At 45.4% G+C, this 24,502-nt stretch overlaps 1 protein-coding gene across 1 annotated transcript; it reads left to right on the top strand.

Annotated features, from left to right (window-relative positions):
- The first annotated feature begins 1,135 nt into the window (after positions 1 to 1,135).
- LOC138249024 (pepsin A-like) lies at positions 1,136 to 20,175 on the top strand. Its single transcript, XM_069203082.1, has 10 exons — positions 1,136 to 1,188; positions 5,451 to 5,607; positions 6,196 to 6,313; positions 8,458 to 8,576; positions 8,683 to 8,879; positions 10,301 to 10,417; positions 14,632 to 14,776; positions 15,059 to 15,157; positions 17,302 to 17,307; positions 20,050 to 20,175. The coding sequence occupies exons 1-10, from the start codon at positions 1,136 to 1,138 to the stop codon at positions 20,173 to 20,175; spliced, it is 1,137 nt and encodes a 378-aa protein (XP_069059183.1).
- The last annotated feature ends 4,327 nt before the right edge of the window (positions 20,176 to 24,502 follow it).

Raw genomic sequence — 24,502 nt, forward strand, 5'->3', positions numbered from 1 at the left:
AGTCTTCATATCGTGCTCACATGGGTATTCAGTCTTCACGCCATGCTCACAGGGGCTGAGAATGAATGGGCGAGTGAGTGCATGGGTGGAAATATGATTGATTACACAGAGAGGGGGTCGATGAATGGGTTAATTTATGTATGGAGGAATAGGTGAGTCATTTCTTGATGGAAAGACAGTGGATCAGTGTATCAATGGCCACAGTCTTACTAATGGCATTGCTTCTCTCACGCATGTACCTGCGGATTGATCCATCTATGCACCCAGTCAATAGCCTACTCCTCCTTCTGCAATCACTCATTCACATGACTCCTTCTCCTAAGAGAATACACCCTCCCAGGGAAGCAATGTACTTCCATGCACACCCCGTCCCTCCTACTCTATTGCACCGGTGAACAGACAGCGGTTCTCCGAGGCAGCAGTACCTGCATGTTACAAATTAAAATGAAATGTGAGTTTTAACATTACAACAACCCCTTGTATTCCATATTATTAATTGCAAGATAACACGTCCTCCTGGAATCGCCATTGATTCCAATTCTGTCGCAAAGAGAGCCTTCTAGTGTGAGGGTAGGATGGTGGGCTTGAACCCAAGCTCTGTGGTTTGTGAAAAGACATGAGTATTCACACCTGGGATAGCCTGACCATGGTGCAGATATGGAGTCCATCACACCTGAGATAGCCTGACTCTGGTGCAGATGTGCAGTCCAGCCTTCCACCACAGGACGGTTCTTGGAAGTCGTCTCTGTTTCTGACGTGCACCAAACACACCAGCTCAATGTGACCTTGTCTAAAGGTCCTTGCAGGCTTCAGAATGCAACTGCCCCCCCACCAGATATGCACATTTCTAAGCTTCTTAGCAAACACTGCTTCTAATCTATACACATGATATGGTGCACACAGTGGCCTGTGTGTCCATTTTGAGATATTATTGAAATCTAAGCAGATTAGGAGTCTGAATAGCCTCTTGCTTTGCTGGCCCCCTGGTTTATCTCACACGCACACTCCTTTTCCGCATGTGAAGGTTGTCTGAGGGACACCCTGTGCAGTATATAAGGGACCCCTTACCTGAGGTCTCACAGCTCACTCCAGAATCTGACTCTGCCTTTAGATACTGTGGACCAAAGAAAGAACCATGAAGTGGCTTCTGCTCCTGGGGCTGGTGGTCCTCTCTGAGTGCCTGGTCAAGTGAGTACTTACTACGTGTCCCTCAGTGTGCTGTAGGGTCATGAGATGGGAGCTTTCAGAGAGCCTGGTGGCACTTTCTGAGTGTTTGGTCAAGTGAGTGCTTACTCTGCGTCCCTCAGTGTGCTGTACTGTCATGGCATGGGAACTTTGAGAGAGCCTGGTGGCTCTGTCTGAGTGCCTGGTTAAGTGAGTACTTACTGTGAGCGCCTCAGTGTGCTGTAGGGTCATGAGATGGGAGCTTTGAGCAAGCTCGGTGGCCCTATCTGAGTACCTGCCCCAAGTGAGTATTTACCACGCGTCCCTCTATGTGCTGTAGGGTCATAAGTTTGGGGCCCTGGGAGAGCCTGGTGGCCCTCTCTGAGTGGCTGCTGAAGTGAGTATTCTCTCCGTGTCCCTTAATGTGCTATCATGTCATGAGATGGGAGCTTTGAGACATCATGGTGGCCTTCACTGAGTGCCTGGTCAAGTGAGTACTTACTCCGCGTTCCTCAGTGTGCTGTACGGTCATGAGATGGGAGCACCGGGAAAGCCTGGTGGCCCTGTCTGAGTACCTGCTTAAGTGACTGTCTACTTATAGATTTACTACAAGGGTGGAGGCTGGTGGGATTAAGGCAGGTCTACAGTTCAGGTGTCTCGGTAGTGGATTTGAGTTTTAAGCTTAGATCACAGCAGTCATGCATGTGGTATGTTCATCTAATGAGGGAGTAAAACTCTGGTATACATGTGCAAAAGAGGTCCTCGTGAACTGAGAGCAAAGGCAGACTGCTTAATTCTAAACCATTGACTCTATATGGAGTGCCCGGGTTTGCACCGTCTTTGCATATTGCTGTTGGGGATACGAGTTGAACTCAAAACTAGGGCCCAGATTATGGTGGCCTAGCGCCACTCCAATGCCACATTAGCGTCATTTCTTTCACGCTAATGTGGCGTTGGAAAGTCAAAAACACGGCGTCATAATTACAAAGTGGTGAAATGCTTGCATTGCGCCACTTTGTAAGCCCTTGCGCCACATTATGCTGCGCCAGGCATTATGTATGCAAGGGGGGGATTCCGGTGCTAGGGGGCCCGTAAAAATGGCGCAAAGTAATCTATGAAATACCTTTGTGCCATTTATATCGGGATTTTTTAACTCCTGCTAAGTGCAGGTGTTGAAAAGGGGCTCCCATTGTGATTAATGGGCCTCTAGGTGCTTTGCAGGATTAGCGTGAAATTTTTTGACGCTAGTCCGGCAAAGCACCCAACTAGTGTAAAAAATTATGATGATAGTCCCCCTATATCGCCATCGTGTGCAGCATTTTAAATACTGGCACACGTGGTACTGGGGGCTCTCTGCTCTCCATGTCAGCAGGATTCCCTTCCAAAGTCATTTGGAGGGAGTTACAGAAATCGGGATCTTTGTTATAACAATGGTGCTATTTGACGGAACTGTTATCCATTAGTTAAGCAGAAATGTTCCAAAACACATATTTGGAGAACTCCTTGCCTCAAGAAGCCCATGGGTGGAGGTCTTCTATTCCCCACCATTGATGCTGTAGGCATCACCATGGTTCATGATATGGTGGTGAGGGATTGCTGGGTGATGAAACCACAAAGTGTCTTTTTTCAGTGTAACTAGAATACCAATGTATTTGAATGAGGGATATACATCTACTTGTCAGTACATAGAACCTTCACCAGACTAGACCCCTTTTTTAGTAAGTTCCTCACTGATAAACATAATAACACGAGCTGGCAACAAAGCTGGATGGACGCCTGTCTGCAAGCCTCAAATGAGCGTGTGAGTGAAAACACACTTGAAATACCGCACATGGGTGCGGAAAAGTATTCAAGATGATAGGTTGCTATAGCTTTAAGTAATTGCTGCTTGAACTTTATACAAAAGAAGCTGCCCCTAAATAAACTGGTCCAGTTGCATTTAAAAGGCAGAAAGGTAGAGAAGCTTAGACCTGAGTAGGTGGCTGAACTGGAATGCCCTACATTGTTGTGAGGATTGATTTCCAGCATTTCTCACCTGAAAACTGGCAAAGTTCTGGGCCTCTAAAGGTAGTCACCTGATCTCATAAAACTTTTACCCAGGCTCTGATCCTGACACAACTGTTCAAGTCCTTGGACCATCCACTTTTAGATTTAGTAACCTTGGTTCTCCCTAAACCAGGAACAGGTTGTTTTTTTGTAGCTCATACTGACCAATCCCTCTCCTTTGTCTTGATGACACATATTTTATTGGCATATTAGTGGCTGAGCTGAGGCCTAGGCTCCCTGAATTAACCAATCCAAACGATCAGGCTTTATAAACAAGGTGCATTTTAGAGATCATACAAAAAAGGCATCACACATGATTGTCAACACACAAAACACAGACACAGGCTGTCCTACCCATGTTGCATGCATCATGAGAGGACCACGCTGGGCTGCCCACCTTCTCTCATTTCTGTTGTTGTCACTACTGACCCATTTGACAAAATAAGTCAGAAGCTAACATGAAACGGGTGGCAGTAGGCAGATCCCAAGATGGACCTTTTTGTGGACAATGTGTTTCTGATGCTGGTTGACCCACTGCCCTACCTCTGAGCCATATTGGAAGAAGTATCTGAATATGGCAAGGTTCAGGCTTCAAGGTGAGTTCAGGTAACTCACAAGCACAGGCTGTGCAGAAGACTTCAGAACAAGTGGCAACAAGGATCTCCCAGTTCCCCTTTAAGTGGACCACGGATGAAAAACCATCCCTGACAGAAGGAAATGATAATAACTTGCATTGAAATGGCACACCAGAATGAAAGATGAGTAGCTTTCTTTTTATTATAGAACATGATGGTGATATTCTGTCATTTTTAAGTGTGACAAATGCTACTATAAACAAAGTTATAAAAGAACATTTTGTGAGCACATAGAGATGCTTGGATTTGAACTTCTGCACTTTGGGTAACACCAGATGCCTGTGTCAAGCATCCATACAATGCTGCATCTTATTAATTGTACATTTTAAGGGCAAAAAATATATTTTTCTGAGTCATTAAAAATCAGCAAGTCTAGTTTTTTTCTGCAACAATGGGGTGTTGAACCACCTTTTTTTCACAACCCCAGTTGTTACGAAGAAGAGTGACACATGCTTTATTCATGTCTCAATTTCTTACAGCAGGATGGCATTATCAGAGGCTTTCAGTTTTCAGAAAATAAAATATGTGTAGTAATGAAAATTTATTTGACAAATAAGTAAACTATGAACACAGCACAGATAATCAAAATAAAAGATAACATAGTTGTGTTATTTTCCTGTGGTTAGTACAGGCTGATTCTTTAACTAGGGTGGATCCTCTAGAAAACTATATGTACAACTTTATTGATCTAAATGTTTCAACCACATTTAAATCCATCTTTATGGTCAGCAGCAGGTCATGTTTGATGACTGTGTCAATTTGCATTTCTTTGATGATGTTTGAAATATGGTGCATTTTACTTTTACTGTCAAATATAACGGTATCAGTGAGGGCATATCCAACAGTGTTTCAGTTCTTGAAAGTGAGTGAATGAGTGTGATACAGTTAGATACATTTTGTTAAACATATGCAGAAAAGTCAACAATCATTTGACTTACTACAAGAGGGCCACAATGGTTTATGTCAATGTGGAAAGCAATGTTGTCCTACATAGTTGAAGATAGCAGAGCCAAGCCTCACTGCAGCTAAACACTTCAGAAGACATTGGAGAAAGGAGAGTGTATGTGTAGAGCTTTGTAGCTGTGGTACGCAAGCAAGGGAGAAAGGGCTTAGGAATGGTGAAGAATTGTGCGTGAGGCTGCGTATCAGGTATACAAGGATAGGACACAATCAGAATCAGGAGGTTGAGCTCACTTCGATTTTGGGGCAGACAATTATTGTTCATCTCTATGGTTGTCACTTGGTAAGTGTAAGCCTTGATGCTGAATCTGGTCAGGTTGTCCAGGCACATGGGTGTAAAGTGGGTGATGTTGATATAACATGGGATTTTGAGCTAGTGTAGAACATGAATCTGCTCTTTTGAGGGTGCTGTTCCTAAAGCTCTGGCACGTTCTAGAGATGAGCCTTGGACACCGCCTGCCTTTGTTCCGTACAACTAGATACCTCTTGCAGTTCCATGGTAACAGTCGGTGGCTCCTCTCCCACGGGAGTCCTCTTACGCTTCACTCTTTCAGTTACAACAAACCTGCGGACTACTCATTGGATTCATTGTTTCTCTTCCTTGACCTACTCATGACTGTCTTTCTTTTCCTTCTAATCTATTAGGGTTCCCTTAAGAAAAGGAAAAACTCTGAGGGATCGCCTGAGAGAGAAGGGCCTACTGAGTGAATTTCTGAAGACACACAAAATAAATCCGGGCAACAAGTACTTCCCAAACTTTGCTGCTCAAGTGGCTAGTGAGCCGATGACCAACTACATGGATGTGAGTGAAGCATGCCTCACCTGTGCGCGTTCATTTTCAGACTGGAACACCCACACCCTGTGTATTGTATAGTGTGCTGTGTTGCAGGATATGACTGTACCGACACAATGAATGTGTAGAATAGTGCTTCTATAGGATGTGGTAGCGTAGCATCACAACAACGAGTGTGCAGCAATCCTCCAGGTCTTGATCTGATGGAGGCTTGTTGGTTGTGGTCCATGGATGCTTGTGGTTGACAGGCAAGAGGGGAGATGCTGAGTGATTTAGAATGAGTTGCTTACAGCAGGGGGCTGAGTTATGTACAAACTGAGCACCAAGAGATACTGCATGACAGACAATAGAGAAGTGAGTAGTGTGTGAAATGCTTTGTGTCCTCTGGTAGGTGTGTATGTGTTGTGTGCCGAGATATTTGTTACAGCCCAGAGCAAACACTAGAGCCATACGCACAGCATTTCTGGAGTGGTCATAATGTGACAGACATTGGAGTCATGCGCACTATGTTATAAATTACTTTGTTTACAAGAGTAAAGCTGTTTATGGACCCACACTGCAAAACTTAATTAGAAATCCCCTTCCAATACCCATTAGGTGTCTTATTACGGAACTATCTCCATTGGGACTCCTCCTCAAGAATTCAACGTGATCTTTGACAGCGGCTCCTCCAACCTCTGGGTCCCATCTGTGTATTGTTCCAGCTCAGCCTGCTGTGAGTATCTTCTGAGGTTTCATGATTCCATAGGGCTTTATTCCAAGTCCAGCTTTGTGATGTTCTACGCCAAGCAGTGTCCATTCCACATGCTTTCGAAATTGCTGGAGTAATTCTCAAGAAGAGTTAGAGTAATGAAAGCCGTGCCATCATCTGCTGAAGCCGCTCAGGTTTGCTCCACTCCAATCAGATCCCTTCATAGCGTTTGCTTGAAGACTCCTGTAACAGTAGGTTGCACGGCGTTAGAAGAGTGATTCGAGCTTGACTTGAGGATCAACGGCTACAGGGGGAGTCTTTTCACAGCAGCTTTGGTGTAGGCATTCACCCTTAAAGTACAACTGAGTCCGGGTTCTTTCAAGAGATTGGCCCACAGATGGGCTGTGTTGAGTGGAAGCTGCTGCCAAGGGCCATCATGTGGTCCAACCTTGGGTGGAAGATGGCTCAGGCAAACAGAAATGGTGTTTCATTCCCACAGATACTTAGGAGGCGATACAAGAACTGGCATGCGTGTTGACCCAAGAATTAGATTAGCATTAAACTGGCTGTCTTATTTCTTTTTAAACTATTTCCATGTAGTACTTCTGTCATCACTTTCACACAGAAATTAGTATTTTTTTTATGTTCCTTCTGCCTCTGTTAAATACAACAAGCAGGTGGCCAATGATCAGCCTATGAAACCAATGTCAGACGTTGACAATATAGGTGTCTGATTGTCCTGTTTGCTGCATGATCAAGGAAGTCATTTGTTGTGCAAATGGGCTCAAACTTTAGAACTTACTAGGTTTAGTGGTGTAAGAAGGTGAAAAATATTGTTGTTCACAATCTAATGCTCTTGTAAGCAGTAAACATCAAAGTATTTTGAGGCTGTGTAGTTCCTTGGCTAAAGGCACCAAGCCTTGCTTCACAGACCTACTAAAGGATGCTCCTGCACATCCACGCATGGATTCTGCCGCATTCCCAGATTAACCAGTAGTGGTTGACCTGGGAATGCGTCAAAATGCTGCCCCTCCCCAGCTGAGGCGCAACAAGTATAAATATCTTTATTTCTCCTCACCTTTTGCCTCTTTCTGCATTCTGCAGCACACAAGAAGGGGGAACTGCCTCTCAGGGTTGTTTTTGTGCAGGACGGTTTCCCTTCATGTACAAAAACAAGCCTGCCTACATCGCAGGAACCCTTGCAACTTGACGCAAGGGTGTCTGCATTGGTGCTAGGCAGCCAAAAGTGCACCAGTGGTAGGAAAGGACAGGAATGCACTGGATGGTGTTAAATAAAGTGCACTCCTGCACTTTACCTTTCACACATTGATAAACTGCCCCTCATAGTCTATGCTGTGGTGACCAGTGCTGAGAATAAAGATGTCACAGGAAAATCATGTGTTTTCTGCAATGCTGACTAAACTTTAGAAATATTCAGGCGTCATTTAGGTTTTCAAGTAATGTTAAAGTTTAAAAAAAAGTTATATCCACTTAGGCTGCTTACCTCTGCTGGATAGATAAAAATAACTGGTGCAAATATCTTCCTGTACAAAAACTATCCTTTGTAGCTTATTCCTATTTGTGTGTGTGCTGCGGCGCACGTGCAAAGAGGAAGGAGGAGATATTTCGGTTTGTTACGCCAGCCTCATGTAGGTGCGCCATTTTGGCCCCAAACCATGTTTTCAAGTCTTTATGAATATGGGTTTGCATCAAAATACATGGGTGGGTGAGTTGTGTGATTGTTTTTTTACAAAGTCATGCAAAGCCACACAAATCAGGCTTTGCAGAGTGCTGAAAATACCAAAATAGATTTTCAACTGTGCTGTTCCAAAAACATGCTGCAACCCCGGCAAAATCCTGATACATAGAGTGCCCCAAGGTGTGTTGGAAATGCAAGTCAGAAAGGGACCGCCAAGTCAGAAGAATCCATGTTACATGTTAATGACATTGGAATTCGTAAGTATCAACACTCTGAAGGAATAAAACTCACAACTGTGATGTTTTTGTTATTTTTAATTGTATTTATCAGTTACAAATGCTAGCTCTTGGCTTTTTGTACATTTGTAACCACAAAGGACAGACGCCAGGGTCGAGCAGCTGGAGCCTGTCCTAGAGGAGTGAAAGTGTCCTGATGAATGTGTACTAATGATGACTTTTTAAACCCACAGCAAATCACAACAAGTTCAACCCCTCCAGCTCTTCCACCTTCCAGAGCACCAGCACCAGCCTGTCCATTGGGTATGGCACGGGAAGCATGACCGGGGTCCTGGGATATGACACTGTCCAGGTAGGAGGACTGGAGAAAGCAGACATAGCTTGGGCAGATGTGTCCTAAGGACAGTCACATCTGGTCTTTACTTAAAGACTGACCATCTCTTTCCTTCTCCTCGTAGGTTGGAGGCCTCACCGTCACCGACCAGGTCTTCGGGCTGGCCTACACCGAAGCCGATTTCTTTTCTCAAATGCAGTTTGATGGTATCCTGGGACTGGCCTTCCCAAGCCTCTCAGAAGATGGAGCCACCCCTGTGTTTGACAATATGTGGAGTCAGGGCCTGCTGTCTGCAGACCTCTTCTCTGTCTACCTGAGCCCGTGAGTATTTGTATTTACTATTACTTATAAAGCGCATTCCGGCCATAGCATCGAAGAGCTGCCAAAGAGATGAGCAAACAACTGAAGTGAGCGGGAGAGAGACAAGGACAAAAGGAAGACAGCTCCACCTCAAAAGAACAGGGCAGATTATAGGGTGAAGAGAGACAGGTCTTAAGCTGTTTCCGGAAAGGCAGGAAGGCTTCTGGTTTCCTGATATGTATCGGAAAGTTGTTCCAAAATGTAGCAGCCGCCACTGAAAAGGCCTTTTCCCCCTATTTAGACTTCCTGCAGCGGGTGACAACGGCCAGATGTAAACTGGCTGATCTTAAACTGTGGCTAGGTGTGTACCACCTTAAAGTGGAGCTCCGATATGTGGAGGCCTGGGAGTGTAAGGCCTTATAAGTGATGCAGAGGGCTTTAAAGGCAATACACTTCCCTATACGCAGCCAGTGGAGTTGCCTAAGGCTTTCAATAGCCGAAGCCGTCCAAGAAAGATCCAGCACAAGACGGGCAGCGGTATTCTGAATGAGTTGCAGCTTACGATGGGAGCCCTGGTTAACATTCAGCAGTAAGGCATTACAGGCGTCTAGTTTGGACATAACCACAGCTAGTACTACAGGGGTCCTCAGGTCCTTGGGGAGAAAGGGAAGAATTTTTCAGAGTGTTTTAATCATCCAAAAGCAGGTTTTAATGGTTTGATTGACCTGCAAGTCAAAAGACAGAGAGCTGTCAAACATAATCCCCAGATTTCTGGCAACAGGTGGAGGAGATGGCAGGTACCGCAGGACTGGGTCAGATTCTCGTGATGCACCCTACCCAGTATGAGAAGGAGTAGCCACATGACACAGAAAGAGTGTTTATGATGCACACAAGTATCCATTGCGTTATCTTATACTGGGATAACAGGTGTTTATTGATACCCAAGCCTGGGGTACTCATTATATCAACCTGAGTAGACTGATGGCCTGAGGAGGGCCTTCCAGAAGGAAAGCTGTGAGTGGTTGGGGATAGCACATGATTATAAGGTCCTTCCGATAAGTATATTTGATACACAATTATCAAATATGTTAACTTCCATAGAGTGATTTTAGAGTATAGTCAAGCAGGTAACAATGGTCCTGTCCAGTATGTCCCAGTGCCCACTAATGTCACTGACAGAGTAATGAAAATGACTGAGGTTGAGCTGTGCCCATGATACTACAAGCTATTCTGTGATGCGATGGGGGGCACTGGGAGGTTCTGCTCCTCTCATCTGGAGTTCATATGTTCTGTGCAGATTGAAATAGATGGAGAAGAGTTTTGCACTCAGAAGCAGATAACATATTACCCTGCACATGTGAGGCATCTCTTGCTTGAAGCCCTTCCTTCACAATCTTCTGCACAATAATCGATGTACAATTTTCTTTTCTTTGTGATCACAGGAATGGAGCCAGCGGAAGTGTGGTGATCTTTGGGGGCTATGAATCTTCCTACTACACTGGAACCTTGAACTGGGTGCCTCTTTCTTCCGAAACCTACTGGCAGATCACCCTGGAGAGGTAGGTGTAACAAACAGCAGATCAGGTGGAACAAAGGACAGGTCAGGTGTAGGGATAATCAGTCCCAGACAGGAGGCAGTGGAGCTGGATAGGAAATCATCAACTCAATAGAAGAGTGACGTATAGTTAGGGGGAGTCCTTGTGCACAAACCCAACCAGCCCTTCAGAAGTTTATTGTTTATTGTGTCAGCTATCAGCCTTAGAATAGGTAAAAGTACAATCTAGAAAACAGCAAAAGGAAAAAGCTTGCTTCATGGATGCTTAAAACATATAAAGTACGATCCAGTGAACATCAGGGAGACGTACGATAACTAGGCAAGGATAGCTGTGCTCTCGGCAGCTGCTCAGCAATGCCATTATAAGAACATGTGCAGAAGAGCTATGGTTGACATTATAAGAACATGTGCAGAACAGGTAAGGTTGACATTATAAGAACATGTGCAGAAGACGTTAGGTTGACATTATAAGAACATGTGCAGAAAAGGTAGGTTTGACATTATAAGAACATGGGCAGGAGAGCTAAGGTTGACATTATAAGAGCATGTGCAGAAGAGGTAAGGTTGACATTATAAGAACATGTGCAGGAGAGCTATGGTTGACATTATAAGAACATGTGCAGAAGAGGTTAGGTTGACATTATAAGAACATGTGCAGGAAAGCTAAGGTTGACATTATAAGAACATGTGCAGAACAGGTAAGGTTGACATTATAAGAACATGTGCAGAAGACGTTAGGTTGACATTATAAGAACATGTGCAGAAAAGGTAGGTTTGACATTATAAGAACATGTGCAGGAGAGCTAAGGTTCACATTATAAGAACATGTGCAGAAGAGCTAAGGTTGACATTATAATAGCATGTGCAGAAGAGGTAAGGTTGACATTATAAGAACACATGCAGAAGAGCTAAGGTTGACATTATAAGAACATGTGCAGGAGAGCTAAGGTTGACATTATAAGAACATGTGCAGAAGAGCTATGGTTGACATTATAAGAACATGTGCAGAAGAGGTTAGGTTGACATTATAAGAACATGTGCAGGAAAGCTAAGGTTGACATTATAAGAACATGTGCAGAACAGGTAAGGTTGACATTATAAGAACATGTGCAGAAGACGTTAGGTTGACATTATAAGAACATGTGCAGAAAAGGTAGGTTTGACATTATAAGAACATGTGCAGGAGAGCTAAGGTTGACATTATAAGAGCATGTGCAGAAGAGGTAAGGTTGACATTATAAGAACATGTGCAGGAGAGCTAAGGTTGACATTATAAGAACATGTGCAGGAGAACTAAGGTTGTCATTATAAGAACATGTGCAGGAGGGGTAAGGTTGACATGTGCAGGAGAGCTAAGGTTGACATTATAGGAACACGTGCAGAAGAAGTAAGGTTGTCATTATAAGAACATGTGCAGAAGAGGTCAGGTTGGCATTATAAGAACATGTGCAGAAGAGGTAAGGTTGATATGTGCAGGAGATGTAAGGTTGACATTATAAGAACATGTGCAGGAGAGCTAAGGTTGTCATTATAAGAACATGTACAGAAGAGGTTAGGTTGACATTATAAGAACATGTGCAGAAGAGGTAAGGTTGATATGTGCAGGAGATGTAAGGTTGACATTATAAGAACATGTGCAGAAGATCTAAGGTTGACAATATGAGAACATGTGCAGAAGAGCTAAGGTTGACATTATAAGAACATGTGCAGAAGAGGTAAGGTTGACATTGTAAGAACATGTTCAGTAGAGGTAAGGTTGACAGTATAAGAACATGTCCAGGAGAGCTAAGGTTGACATTGTAAGAACATGTGCAGTAGAGGTAAGGTTGACATTATAAGAACATGTGCAGGAGAGCTATGGTTGACATTGTAAGAACATGGGCAGTAGAGGTAAGGTTGACATTATAAGAACACGTACAGGAGAGCTAAGGTTGACATTAGAAGAACATGTGCAGAAGAGGAAGCAGCCCCCATACAAGAGCACAAACGTTCAACCAGTAAACTAGTGCAATACACAATTATATTAAAGTGGAAGAGAGCATTGAAGGACTAACCTATGCAGGTGAACAAGGTATAGCTCCGTACATGATACAATATAGATAAAACAAATAAAAAGCACTCCAGCATGAGCTGTCTGGTTTCTATGATCCCTATCACGGTCCACAGCTCTCTCAGACGTGGCCACACACCCAGGACTGGGATGGACACATTCAGTCCCAGTAAAACCATCACCTAACACATCAGCGCAAAACAAGGTTCTAGTAGAGGTCATGTGCACAAGATCATTAGAGAAGACACATCAGGCGCACAATACGTCACAAAATCAAATGAATGATCTGACTGGTATAATGCCCAGCATGATAGGCAGCGCTCAGTGGAGGCCAAGCAGCCATCACTATAGTGCGGCGGAGTGAATCAGCCCTGGCACAAGGCATCAGCGCTGATGTAGCACATTAGGCCGCTTGAATTTAAGAAGGGGAAGGCGCCACCGCCTACCTATGGAAACATATCATATGATCATATAGGAGGAGTGTGGTAGGGTGTCCACCCCTCCGACATTACACTGGCAGTACTCAGGACCAGCAGCGAGCCGGCGGGTTCTGGTCATGTATCCCCTGGTCGCCAGAATACCAGTCCGTACTTTACATACAGTGTCTGTTTACGCTCAGGGTGTATCAACTCCAGGTACCAGTACTGGGAGGGCATTAACGCTGTTAAAATAACTCCCTGAGAGAGACCCAGGTTTCAACACAAGGCGCTTTCTGGGCTGCTTGCACTGATGCCATCGATCTGTGATTAGATCTGCAGTGTCCTGACTTACTCTACCAGGGCCGGACATGTAGGACCCCATCTACAGCTCATTTAAAGCACTGCTTACATGGGACGGCTATGTGCCCCCTCCACAACCATCTCTAGAGGTGGCATCTTCCAATTATCTCAAATATATTGCTGCCTTTGGGTTCCTAACAGCCTGACCCAATCAAGCACCAGCCTGAGGGCTGCTGACCCAGACATTGGGATGCAACTGAGCTCTGTACAGAGCACTAACAAGGGAGTGCCCACCCCAGCCTCCGCAGGGCTCTTCACTAATCCTAGCTCTTCTGCTTTTGGGGTAGAGAAGAAGTGAGGGGTGGGTCGATGAGCACCGCCGCTCTACCCACTGAAATTACCACCAAACCCAGGGACACTTTCAATAAAGTCCTCGGAAACTTCCATACATACCACTGATGGAGGACTGAGGACTCACAAGAGTGTTTGATTCTTGTTACACACAGAGTTAGAGTTTCTTAACAACATCTTTGCAGTACCCCTGGGCCCACTGCAGGCAGAACAGGCACATTCACATGGGGCCTGGGGGCGTTCTCTGGATCTTTTTTTTTATTCCTAAAATTTTTTATCATTTACTAAAAAAATTCTGACCTTTCAAAAGGCGCATTTATGAATCAGGCCATTTGTAAATAGATGACTTTACAGGGTAGAAGGATAAGTGCACTTTCGTGCATAAAGTTCACATGCTCCACACCAGTAGCACACACAAGATATTCAAATAGTGAACTTGGTTGGTTTAAATATGTAAGGCCTCATTCGAAGAGCGGCCTTAGTGAGACACCAGACAATTAGTCAGATGCCTTGCCACCCTCCTCGTGTTCCCCTCACTGCATTTGGATTCCAACTGTGGAAAAAATGACATATGCCCTTGTGGAAATTCACTTTTCTCAGATCTGAGAACAGGAATGATTTTCATCAGTTTTTCTATATAATTTCATCAGGAACCTTCCTGTGTAAGTCTATCATGTACATCATGATGATCCCAGAGAGAAAATATTTTAAATTTCTAAGTCACACAGAGACAGATCTTTCAACATTTGGAGGATACTCTGTGTTGTTTCTGAGGATGGTTCCTTCTTTGGAAACTTATCTTCAGCGATAACATGAGTAATGACAAGTCACCCATGCTGCCATCACATAGCATGGTGGGCCTGCGAACAGGCTTTGGTTTCCCAGAAACACTAACCACGACTGTGGTTTGAATTGGTTTTGGGAAACTGTCTACTGACTAAGAAGACAACATACATATACCATCAAACTGGTAAATGTTCTCTAAAATGTGGCAAATTTGTACTTTTTCTTCAAGATTTCTAATGATAGATAAAAAGTTGTGTTAAGCATGTGTTGTTTTAGCTTTAGCTCACTTACTGTCCCATCTCGCCCCCCCAGTATCTCCATGAATGGGAATGTCATCGCCTGCAATGGAGGCTGCCAGGCCATCGTGGACACTGGGACCTCTCTGATTGCTGGTCTCTCCCCCGGTATCTCAAACATCCAGAGTGCCATTGGAGCTTCTCAGAACTCATATGGAGAGGTAAGAGACAGGGCCCAGAGGTGTGATCATTACAGGACCTTACCCATCTCTGCAAGACCATGATGTCCCAAGCTCCAAGGCCAATCACCTGCATCTGAGGTCACACCATTTACACATTTCTCTTCTTCTCCTCTTATGTTCCTGGATGGTCTCTTAAAAACCTGGCAGATAATTCCACTTTCCATATATTCATTCTGTAATACATAAAATGCACAGCAATGTCTGGATTATGTTCTTAACACATTTTCTTGAATTATTTTCTTCCATCTTTCATGTCCTTAGTATGTGGTGAACTGTAACTCCATCAGCTCCCTGCCTGACATCATCTTCACCATCAATGGCGTCCAGTACCCAGTGCCGGCCACTGCCTACATCAACCAGGTAAGGAGCATAAACAGCCTCTGTGTGTCTTCCAGGCGCTAGCTTCCAGAGTGGAGGTGCCTAGTGAGATAGGCTAAAGATCAGGATCATTTCTCTTTTTTCCTTCAATAATGCTATGCTTCCCACACACCCCCTCTTGAAGAATCAGATCTCTCTCTGCTTCTGGTCCCAGTCACACAGAACTTTGTGTTAGAAAACTGAGCACCAAATTAGGCTGAACCTTGAAGACCTCTCTTTATTCCTTCTTAATTCTACCTCTTTTATTAGAAATTTCTGGTTGGCTGGCTCAGGTTCCTTAAGATATAGACCTCAACCCAGCTCCTGTCTCAGTTCTTGATAACACCTCTTGGCTCTGTGGGGTTGCCTCAATGATTGAAAAGCATTAATCATGTCTTCCTAAGTAGAGCTGTGCTTCCTGATCACCCCAAACCCGAGGTGACCACTACAGGCTGCCCAAGGATATACATTTAGGTAGGTATGAAATTGCGAGTTGCAATTTGCGAGTCCTTCCGACTCCACCGTCTGCGACTCGCTATGGGGTCGCAAAGACCCACCTCATTAATATTAATTTGCGACCCCATTGCGAATATGGGCACTCACGGGGATGGTGGCCTGCTGGAGACAGCAGACCACCATGTCCGTGACTGCTTTTTAATAAAGCAGTTTTTTTTTTCCATCTGCAGCCCGTTTTCCTTAAAGGAAAACGAGCAGCACTTTGAAAAAAAACCAAAACCTTTAGTTTCGGTATTTTTCAGGGCAGGTAGTGGTCCATTGGACCACTGCCTGCTCTGAAAAATTATTTTTAATGCCAGACACAAAGGGGAAGGGGTCCCATGGGGACCCCTTCTCGTTTGCGACTGGGTTACCATCCACTTCAAGTGGATGGTAACTGCGAGTCCATTTGCGACTGCTTTTGCGGTCGCAAATGGAATTGCATCGCATTGCGAGTCGCAAATAGGAAGGGAACACCCCTTCCTATTTGCGAGTCGGAAATGCATTTTGCGAGTCGGTTCCGACTCGCAAAATGCATTTCTACATAGCAAAGTGGCTTTAGCGACTCGCAAACGGCGATTTTCGCCGTTTCCGACTCGCTAACACTTTGCTACATCTGGCCCTTACTACTTCTTGCCAGAACTGTGACGACTGTGGTGTACGAACCACTAAATGACAAGCACTGGTTATGGCCGATTCCAGGGAGGTGAGGCTGGTGGAGAGAGTTTCAATGCTGGGGGAATCTTGTCCCCATAGGAGTCACCGGCAGCATCCAGGAGCCACGTGCAAGGACCACACAGGATGCTGAGGGATGTGTAACCAGGATGTCTCACAATCTGTGGAGAACTTACCATGGAGTGTTACCTAGTTCAAGCCTGACGGCATGGGGGCATAATGAGGCAAAGTTTCTTACATCACCATTTTTAGTGAGATTAGTTAAATATATGCAGATGTCCGTTTGCTGCAGCAGGGTAATCTAGATGGACCTGGTTCCCTGCATGAACGTCAGACCTTTATTGAGGTGCCTCAATGGAGGCGTCACTGAAACAAATAACACATCTCAACGGGGATTGATTTTGCTCCAAGGCACGCGTTCAAAACTTTAACTTGAAATAACATTAGGAAACAATGATTTCTATTCAGAAAGTAAATTAAAGAGAACTGGGCAACCAACATATCTTATTTTTACTGAATTTACAGTTATTATTTCTAGGATGAACCTCTTTCCACATGTACTTCATAGCTAAGGAGGGTCCACCCTTTACGCTGCTGGCCTCTTACACAACTCGCCAACAGCATCATCCTCCAGAGGTCCCTTTCAACAAATCAATCAATCACTCTATTAATCAATCAGTAAATAAATCACTCAATAAACCAATCAATCAATCTATCATTCAATCAATCACTCAATCAATCAGTTGACTTGAGGTGCGCAGCTTGTCACCCGTGAGGGTATCCAGGCCAATGGCCTCCCCCGCAAATTCTATGGAGGAACCCCCTGGAAATAGTCAGGAGCTCTCAGTTCTGGATACTGTGGTTACTGTGCTGAGGGGGTCCTTGGAGCTTGGGTGCCCCTCACAACGCAGGGGCTGCGGGATGCTTTGTTATGCCACTGATGGAGGTGCTGGCAAGGTCCAGGTGATCAGCCGAAGAGCCAGGTCTTCGGCGCATTATGGAACTCCTGTAGGGATGATCTGGTAGGGGTGGGGCGGTCCGGAGGTATAGGGGTAGATCGTTCCATATCTTTGCTGCCAGGTAGGAAAATGAATCATACATCAAGGATAAGATACTCATTTGAAATTAAAGATCACACAAGGTCTGCCTCAATAATGTTTACCAAAATGTTGGGAGGGGTCAATATATACCATTTAAGGTAATATGCAATGTCTTTTTGTAAATTAGCAGGAGCGGTCAAGTCATAAGCGTTAATGGATCGCAAACAGATCCACCCCTCCTCCAGCCCGGTTGACCATTTGTGATATATATGTAAAGTTGGGATATTGTGAAAGAAACCTTTACAAAGGTCATGAAAACATGTAAAGCGTAAAGGGTATAAAAAGGGTATAATGTTGCTGCTCACACATGGCCTCCTCATGGAGGACACTGGTTTCCTTTGATGAACTCTGATCCCACTTAGAACATATGGAGGAAGTCTGGACTTTATTCACTGCTTCAAGAACAGAGAGCTTTGAGTAATGGGTAGTGCCTTGGACAGACATTAAGAAATATATTCGGGGGGGCCTCCAGCAAGCCCCAGGCCTTGTGAGATGGATGTAAACAGGTAAGAAGCTGGTCATTCTTCGGGCCATGCTTGCGCCAAACCAGAAGATGGACAAGCACAGTCTGGATTTCCCGCAGAGCGGATTTGTGAGGCTCAGACTGGGCTGATTCTGTTCCTGCTATTGTAGCCTTGTCTGGTCCTCAATTTGTAAAAACTGTACATGGTCTTTCAAACCTAAAAGCACAACATTTCTTTTATAATGGAACATATTTTTTTCCAACAAATATTAACCTATCAGAAGGCCTATTTTGCATAGGGTGCACATTCTCTGCTTGCTCCACGGCGCACCTTAAAAGATGTATGCCATGTGCAAACAGAGAAAGTACGCCCTATTATGTAGAATGTGCTTCCCCCAGGGCAACCTTGTACTCACGCTGCCCTTGGGGCTGCGCATTTGAGAGAAAAATGGAGCGGCTGCCGCTCCGTGTTTCACTGTGCAGGCGGCAACCTGCCTGCACTTTGATGGAGGATTAGAGATCCCCTAGCAGGCGAGTGAAGTGAGTTACTGCGCCCACCTGCAAGGGGATATCTCGGGGGTCCATGGTACCCCTTTCCCCCCTCCAGAGGGTTGCTATTTTGGGGCGTACTAACAGTGCACCACCTTTTAGGGGGCACACTCTCTGTGCACCTTCTGACAACTTGTTTGCCTCTGTGCCCGCAGTTAGCATATGGCGAAGGCGCAACGGCAAAGGGATTCCCTCATTCGCATGGGGCACCATTTGGTGATAGGACCACACAAGCGCCTGTGGCCCATTCTGTAGTATGTCCGCTGCACCCCCAAGGCACTTTTGTAATACGGCCCCAGATGTCTCTGAAGGTTATTGACTGTTCTGCTAACACAGATGCGGCTTGCAACCGATAACTGAGGAGCACTGTCTTTCTTTAGCCAGCACGAGGTTGTTCTAAATCTCCTTACTGGTTACATGTTGAGGCCAGCTCTTTAAGCATTGCTAGTATGTATTAATGATTCACAGCATTTGCCTCATCGCCTGGTAGATGTGGGGTACTATGTGTTGCCCTGTGCTAGTTGTTAAGTGTTAGAACATGTACACTTATTTCTCCAAGATCTCTTGAAGTATCCACCTGAGAAACAACCATAAGTGGGACAGTACCAAAGCAGTGATCCAGCTATTAATGTCTAATGTCATATGCAGTAACACCACGGGGCAGTGCTAGCGAGACTCCATGACTACGCATCCCCTTAACAGAATCCAAGGACAAATTTATTGAAGGTTTTGTGCTGCCCTGAGCCACACCAGGAGATGCAAGGTGACACAAAACCTAAAATGAGATTTACTAAGGCAAAGAAGGCCACCTTGTGTGACCCTGCATGGCTCGGTAAATCTGGAGTAATGCAAGGCTGTGCAGATTGCTGCCTTGTGTTACTCTGTGGCAGGGAGGTGTGTCATCGGTGAAGTGTAGGTGTTCCCACACATTCACCCATGAATTTTGGCGCATTCCCAGATTTACCAACACTGGTAGACCTGGGAATTCATTAGAATTGTACGCCTCCTCACCAAACTTACAACAAGGAGAAATATCTTTATTTCTCCTTGTTTTCCCCATTCTATGGGGAAAACGCCTCTGAGGATTGTTTTTGTGCAGGGAGGTGCCTCTTGCTGTACAAAACAATCCTTCTTACAATGCAGGCACCCTTGCACCATGGTGAAGGGGGCCTGCCTTGGTGCTAGGCTGCACTTTGTGCACCAGTGCAGAAAAGAGCACTACTGCACCATAGAATGTTAAATACAGTGCATTCCTACCCTCTCTCCTTCACGCAGCACAACAAGGTGGACTGCTGTGTTGCACTGTATGAAAGTTGGATAAATCTGCACCTCAGTTTTTTAACACAAGATCACTGTTAACTAGTCTATTAGTTTGTGATGACAGTAGTCAACATTTGCCACCTAGTTCATGTGAAGCTTTAGAGGGGATGTTGAAGCATGATGAAAGTTCATAGGTGTGAAGGTGGACATTCTCTGTTCGACTAGGGCACCATTTCAGAATATAGTCGTACAGCTTGTGTCGGCAAGATGTTTGGTCAAGAAAGCATGTTATGGCATGACACTATGCTGCTGTCTGAATCTTAACATGTCTACCTCTTTCTGTCCTCCCTCAGAACTCCTGCAGCAGCAACTTCCAAGACACCACTGGGGTATGGATCCTGGGAGACGTCTTCATCAGGGAGTACTACGTCGTCTTCGACAGAGCGGCCAACTACATCGGCCTCGCCACTGTTGCATGAACCTGAAGCTTGTCAGTTGTCTGTTGTGAGTTAGAGGCAGAGTTTGTGTAGATTGATTGAGTGTTTTTTAAATATTGAGTGAATAATAAACAATCATGGCGACCCACAACAGCTCCTCTTCTTTTACTGATCAATCAGGGTATGATTGACTTAGATTCAAAGCATTCAGCGTCTCAAGAATTCAAGATTGTTCCTTTATTTAACTAACTATTCATTAGAAAGGGGGTTTATGACAGTACTCACCACACACAGGAGCCCCACATGTAGGCAATCAGTGGGCCCCTTACTTTCTGTTTCTGAAATTCAGCTTTTCAAGTAAAGTTTCTGTCACTGTGAAGTCTACCTTTGGGCCATCTCCCAACCCTAGCACCTCCAGGTTTTACCTTTCATCAGTAGAGCCTGCTTCGTATCTGGCTAGTGTGCCCTCAGCACCCCCTCCTTACTGAAACTTGGGCTGAAGCTACCAAAAGCACAACAGATGCGAAGGCCTAGGGTGTTATGGATGTGATAAGTCCACTCAACCCTCATATTGCTGTACTTTACGATTCAGAGCATTTTCTTTGCCCGAAGAAGGCCCATGGCACCCTTGCTAGGCTACTGACTGAAACCTAAAATTACTCTCACCAACTTCCAGAAAGTCCTGTGTTAGCATTTTTTTCAATCAATAATATCACAAGAAGGACCTCTGAATGTCTGGACGCTAGAACAACCTGCAGTAACTTATGTTTGTTTACAGCTTCTTAAGAGAGTAAACCTTGACTCTTTAAAGACACTTCTCAGATGTGATTTAAGTATCTTGGAGCATTAATGCACGGTCACACATATTGCCCCTCCCTGGCTAGTGTGCCCCCAGCACCCCCTCCTTACTGAAACTTGGGCTGAAGCTACCAAAAGCACAACAGATGCGAAGGCCTAGGGTGTCATGGATGTGATAAGTCCACTCAACCCTCATATTGCTGTACTTTACGATTCAGAGCATTTTCCTTGCCTGCAGAAGGCCCATGGCACCCTTGCTAGGCTACTGACTGAAACCTCCTACAATGACTCTCACCAACTTCCAGAAAAGTCCTGTGTTAGCATTTTTTTTAATCAATAATATCACAAGAAGGACCTCTGAATGTCTGGACGCTAGAACAACCTGCAGTAACTTATGTTTGTTTACAGCTTCTTAAGAGAGTAAACCTTAACTCTTTAAAGACACTTCTCAGATGTGATTTAAGTACCTTGGAGCATTAATGCACGGTCACACATATTGCCCCTCCCTGGCTAGTGTGCCCCCAGCACCCCCTCCTTACTGAAACTTGGGCTGAAGCTACCAAAAGCACAACAGATGCGAAGGCCTAGGGTGTCATGGATGTGATAAGTCCACTCAACCCTCATATTGCTGTACTTTACGATTCAGAGCATTTTCCTTGCCTGCAGAAGGCCCATGGCACCCTTGCTAGGCTACTGACTGAAACCTAAAATGACTCTCACCAACTTCCAGAAAAGTCCTGTGTTAGCATTTTTTTCAATCAATAATATCACAAGAAGGACCTCTGAATGTCTGGACGCTAGAACAACCTGCAGTAACTTATGTTTGTTTACAGCTTCTTAAGAGAGTAAACCTTGACTCTTTAAAGACACTTCTCAGATGTGATTTAAGTACCTTGGAGCATTAATGCACGGTCACACATATTGCCCCTCCCTGGTAAACGATGAGGAGACCTCCTGCACCGGAAGATGCTGGCTGTAGCCCAGAACATTATTTATTTATTCAGGATTTCTGTAAACCACTGCATGCCACTTTGCAGTTACCGCAGAGCGCTAACTGCTATAAAATACTTGAGTACTCACAAAAGTGATGGGTGGAAAGTTTCATTTAATCTCAGCTGATGGTAATTACTCGGGTCGCATCCCAGATCATCGTATTTTGGACACCATTCCACCTGAAATTAGACCCATCCATATGCAGATCATCTTGAACTTTCTCCAATAGGAACAGTCCTTCCGGGTTACTGCAGAGGGCTGACAGCTGGGTACAGGCACAGTTCAATGTTTACAAGAAGAAGTGCACTTGGGAGGGTAACTAGTCATGCCCTATGCTGCCCCATCGCAATGCCATTCTGTCCTCTTTTCATTTGTTTGCTCTTCTGCATAGCTTGCCCTTTAAAGTTTCCTGAACCCCTTAAATTCAACTCCTGATCTCAGGTTTGAGTGTAGAGCTTTACATATTCTTTGCATTTGGACGCATAGGACCTCATTATGAGCCTGGCGGACAGCGGTATTTTGGAGAAGAGCACTGCCAACAGGCTGGCTATACTCTTTCCCAAAATATGACATTGGCAGTGTGGCTCAAGCCAAACCGCCAATGTGCCACTCCGTCCGCCAGGGCGGTAACAGCTGCTGGGCTGGAAACTTCAGTCTTCAGCCTAGCAGCCGTCACTTTCTCACCCAAAGGATCATGACCCTGCATACCCGCCATGGTTTTCGTGGCTACCTTACTGCCAAAAAAACCATGGCAGTAGGCACTATCAATGACAGGGAATTCCTTCCATGTCACTGACAGGGGTCACCCCCACACCTCACCCCCTCACAAAAGTCCTCCACCACCCTCCCCCTCCCACTCCAGACCCCCCCACGACATACACGCACATTCACGCACCAGCATACACATGCATACACACACTCATACCCACATTCACCCACACATGCATACATCCATTCACACACACATCCACACACACTGACATACATACATGCACCCACGCATTCACACAACACAACATAACCATGCATGCACACACGCATTCCATACACCACACACCTGCATGCACGCACACACAAACATACACCCACCCCCCCACACACACAAACACACAACACCCCCTATCCTCCTCCCCTGTCGGAGCACCCGACTTACCCTTTGTGAGGGGGTCCTCCGGCTGGAGACAGAACGGGGCGCTGCTGCCAACAGCAGCATCCACCAGCAGAACACCGCCAGGCCGTAACATGTGTCATGATACGGTTTGCGGCGGTCTACTAGTGTGCCGCTGCTTCTGGCAGCAGCACCACCTTGCCACCATCCGACAGCATGGCCTCAGCCGGATTTCTGCCATCCTCCTGGCGGAATTCTGGCTACGGTCATAATATGGTGGACGATAGGTAGCTGTGGCAACGGTGTTTTGGCAGCCGTCACCGCCAATGTTATAATGAGGGCCAAAGTGATCGACCGCTGTTATTTATTCGGTTTAAAGACATTTACTTAATCAAATGAGCAGACATTGACTCATGGCCCCTGCTTGGCACATAGTGAGGGGCCACTTTATACAGTTATGGAGCGCCACTGTGGCTTGTGAGTAATGGCCCAATGCAATCGCACCATTGGCAGAAGTCGGTGGAAAACATCCAGGGCATGTTGGATGTGGCCCAGTTATGAAGGTCTAGGGATGTTAGGAACCCTCGTGATGAGTGATGCTCTGGGAGGAGCTCTTATCCCGGACATTCCTGAGAGGTGAGATGAACACATTCACTCCAACCACCACTGTGGTGACAGGAGGAAAAAAACAAAGATTGGTGACTAAAATAAGTCCTGGCTTCCTTGCATTTGGGACGAGGATGGAGGCTTGCAAAGGTCTGGAGCCCACCAAGGAAGAGGTTCAGATCAGTAGAATTCTGGTCTCGGCACCGTAAGGGCAAAGGAATCGCTACATGGTCCAGTAGAATTCACATACAAGAAAGAGCAATACTGGTTGGACTCTAAGGACCACTGTCCAAGAGAGAGTGGAATTGTGCATCATCAGACACTTGGGCCCATATCTATGGGCTATGTGGCGCAGGGCAGCGCAACGAGTCACCTTACTGCGCTGCCCCGCGTCACAGGGAAAGGGCTGGGATGTTCTGTATTTATCCAATATGGCACATTCCTGTCAGTTCCCTGCACTGGCAGCCTTGGCCTAGCGCCAAGGCAGTCTCCCTTGCACCATGGCGCAGGGTGGCCTGTGTTGTAGGCTGGATGGTTTCCTGCAGGAAGGTAACACCCATACAACACCCATGGAAACACCTCCCCGGGGCAGAGTAATGCAGCACAGCTATTTGCGCTGTATTGCATTACTCAAGATTTACAAAGCCACTCAGAATCACAAAAGGTGGTCTTGCATGGCTTCATAAAGTTCACTGAGGGGCATATTTAATAGAATCCTTGCTGCACTGCCCTGTCCCACAGGAAAAGGGCAGAAATGCACCATATTTACAATATATGGTGCATTTCTGTCCTCTCCCCCTGTGCTGGCACGCTTTTGGCTGCCTATCACCGAAGCAGGCACCCTTGCACCATGTTGCAAGGGTG

The sequence above is a fragment of the Pleurodeles waltl genome, chromosome 8 (assembly GCF_031143425.1).
Source record: "Pleurodeles waltl isolate 20211129_DDA chromosome 8, aPleWal1.hap1.20221129, whole genome shotgun sequence".
Classification (NCBI taxonomy): domain Eukaryota; kingdom Metazoa; phylum Chordata; class Amphibia; order Caudata; family Salamandridae; genus Pleurodeles; species Pleurodeles waltl.

Excerpts from the sequence above, each read along its gene's own strand:
- LOC138249024 (XM_069203082.1), top strand. The coding sequence starts at position 1,136 with ATGAAGTGGCTTCTGCTCCTGGGGCTGGTGGTCCTCTCTGAGTGCCTG. Across the intron at positions 5,608-6,195 it reads CGATGACCAACTACATGGAT|GTGTCTTATTACGGAACTAT; the intron begins GTGAGTGAAGCA and ends AATACCCATTAG. Across the intron at positions 6,314-8,457 it reads TTGTTCCAGCTCAGCCTGCT|CAAATCACAACAAGTTCAAC; the intron begins GTGAGTATCTTC and ends TTAAACCCACAG.